Source organism: Thermobia domestica, chromosome 4 (genome assembly GCF_964235325.1).
Source record: "Thermobia domestica chromosome 4, izTheDome1.hap1.1, whole genome shotgun sequence".
Lineage (NCBI taxonomy): Eukaryota > Metazoa > Arthropoda > Insecta > Zygentoma > Lepismatidae > Thermobia > Thermobia domestica.
In genome coordinates, this window is record NC_137457.1 from 162,867,962 (window position 1) to 162,870,304 (window position 2,343).

Below are 2,343 nucleotides of genomic sequence, written 5' to 3' on the forward strand. Positions count from 1 at the left end.
GATAACTAAAGTAATATCTAAGAGTTATTGTACCACTTAATCAGTTACTACTGGATTACCTCTATATCTGATATCATTATACATCATTTATTTTATTTTATTTTATTTTATTTTATTTTATTTTTTTATATTTTTGTTATACATATCTATATGTATATAATCCTTCCCGCCCAGACTCCTCAGAAAAAAAAATAAACTAAGAACTTCAGAGCAATAAACCTTAAAGTCTTAAGTGTTAAATGAATAAAAAGAGCAATATTTAACAACTAAAAAAAACTAACACAATATATGAGGAGCCTGGTAGGTGAGGTGAACAAATGTCAGGCAGAATATATAATGTAACAAAAAGGAAGCAAATTCAGGTAGCAGATATATTGACAGCACTTACTGGCCGGGAAGAGTATATACAAAAGAAAATTTGAGGAATAATAATATGTAGCAATTAAGCACAAAGCAAACACAAGCGGGTCAACTACCCGTTAGGGGATGTAAATACGAATCACTGACGTAATTTGTGCCCGACAGGCAATGCAGTGTGTAACCGCCAGTCCACAAGCAACACAGGTGGCGGCATGATTGCATGGTCGGAATACTAATTGTACTTCTTCAAGTAGGCAAATTTTATACAGGGAATTCTGAGGGAAGGGGGTGTGATCGTCTGTGGGGTGGTCGGAATTTTCTACAACCTCATTAGCGGCGACCGGAATCTCAGTATCTGGCAATACTACTGGTTGTGGGGGAGGTTGGGATTGATCTTGGGATGCCGGCTGTAGCACGCGAGTTACGAAATCTTGGCCCTTATGAAGTAAGAGAAAAGCGCAGCGGGGAGCGTAACGCGCGTGTTCAACCGAGGGGTCATCGGTGGGCTCCCATCGATGAAGGCCCTGACCACAGAAAAAGCAGATAGTTTGGTCTCCCTTTTTCGCATAAAAGAAACCGGCTCGGCTTAATGCCTGTGGAGTTTGAGCGATAGCAGGGGGCCACAATGAAAATGACTCCAGTCGCTGTTCTTCGAGAGTGTAGTGTGGATATTTGGGTCCATTTATTGTGACCTCCGAAGTACCTGCGATGGCAGGGGATTGCCCCCGTGAGGAGGAGAGACGTTCTGGGCGGGAATTGGGCATATACGTCCAATGATAGGTGCCATATTCGTCTCTACCTTTAGGAAAATTTTGTAAAAGCGGGCAAGAAGGTGAACACTGACGATGCAATTCAGTCGGATCATCCCCTGGTTCAAAAAGACCAATCTGCAAATTACAAAATATGCAATCTACTCTATCTGGTTTGCAGAGGAAATAGAATCCAGTGCGTGCTAACGAAGCGGGCGAAATAAAAGATACCGACCAGTCAGTAAAAGTTGATAATCGAACATTTTCATCACGTAGAGCATCCATGGATGGACCAGGCGCAGATGGTGTGGGTGTAGGCTCCATGGTGGCTAGAGGAGGAGGGGACAATAAAAAAAATAAGATATAATAGTGTTCCTAAGAGAAAGAGATCTGAAGAGAGAGAGTGGTATGTTGAGATGAGGGGATAGGCGCCCCCCTTTTTTGAACTTGTTGTAATTATAGTCCTATCATAATATAATTATGAGGTATGCCAATGTTCAGTGTTTAATTGAATTATGTATTTTATAGGTTTGGTTTTATCCAGTAACACTTAAATATCGTGGCGGCGATTGTTGCTGATAGCATGGTCGACGGCGAGCTCGTACTAGAGCACGTCTACGCAGTGTAATGCCAGTAAAAATAACAGACAACAGTCCGATGACCAAGGTAATTACCATAAATACTATATTAATGATAAACATTGTCGAATAATCTGTTAACATAGGTTCTGAAGATGGGAATCCTGAACGAAGGGTACATGGGTGACAAATGAAAGGTACGGTCTCACTTGGTATGTCTTGAAGCCATTGCGCAGGAATTAGTTATACAACACGTGCTTTTTCCACGTGATGAGTAATGCAAGGATAAATAGATTGTTGTACAACCCCTTGTAGTCGCACAGAGCATCGACAACCAAGATTTATCAAAAAACTGCCATAATCATCTGGGGACATCATATTTGGAATGTCCGTTTCTGGACATGAAATATGAATCGACAATCCACGTCGGGCAAGAATCGTGACAGTAGTGAAATTTAACCGGTGGAATAGGTCAACCGACGGTAAATATTTGCATTTCAGAGGACAATTGTCTCGGATGGCCGAAGAATTTGAGTGCAAAAGCGATAGGAGACAGGGTATTATGGAGAATTCGTGCGGTTGAAATTCACGGGCTAAACAAATGGTCTCCTTTGAAAAATCACAGTCTACGGTCATAAGTTTATTGGACGGCCATC

The 2,343-nt window shown here is 41.4% G+C and overlaps 1 protein-coding gene across 1 annotated transcript; it reads right to left on the minus strand.

The window, feature by feature from the left end:
• Positions 1-479: 479 nt before the first annotated feature.
• Positions 480-1,433, minus strand: LOC145682926 (baculoviral IAP repeat-containing protein 7-B-like). Its single transcript, XM_081754287.1, has one exon. It carries the CDS (start codon positions 1,431-1,433, stop codon positions 480-482), a length of 954 nt encoding a protein of 317 aa, XP_081610413.1.
• Positions 1,434-2,343: the final 910 nt, after the last annotated feature.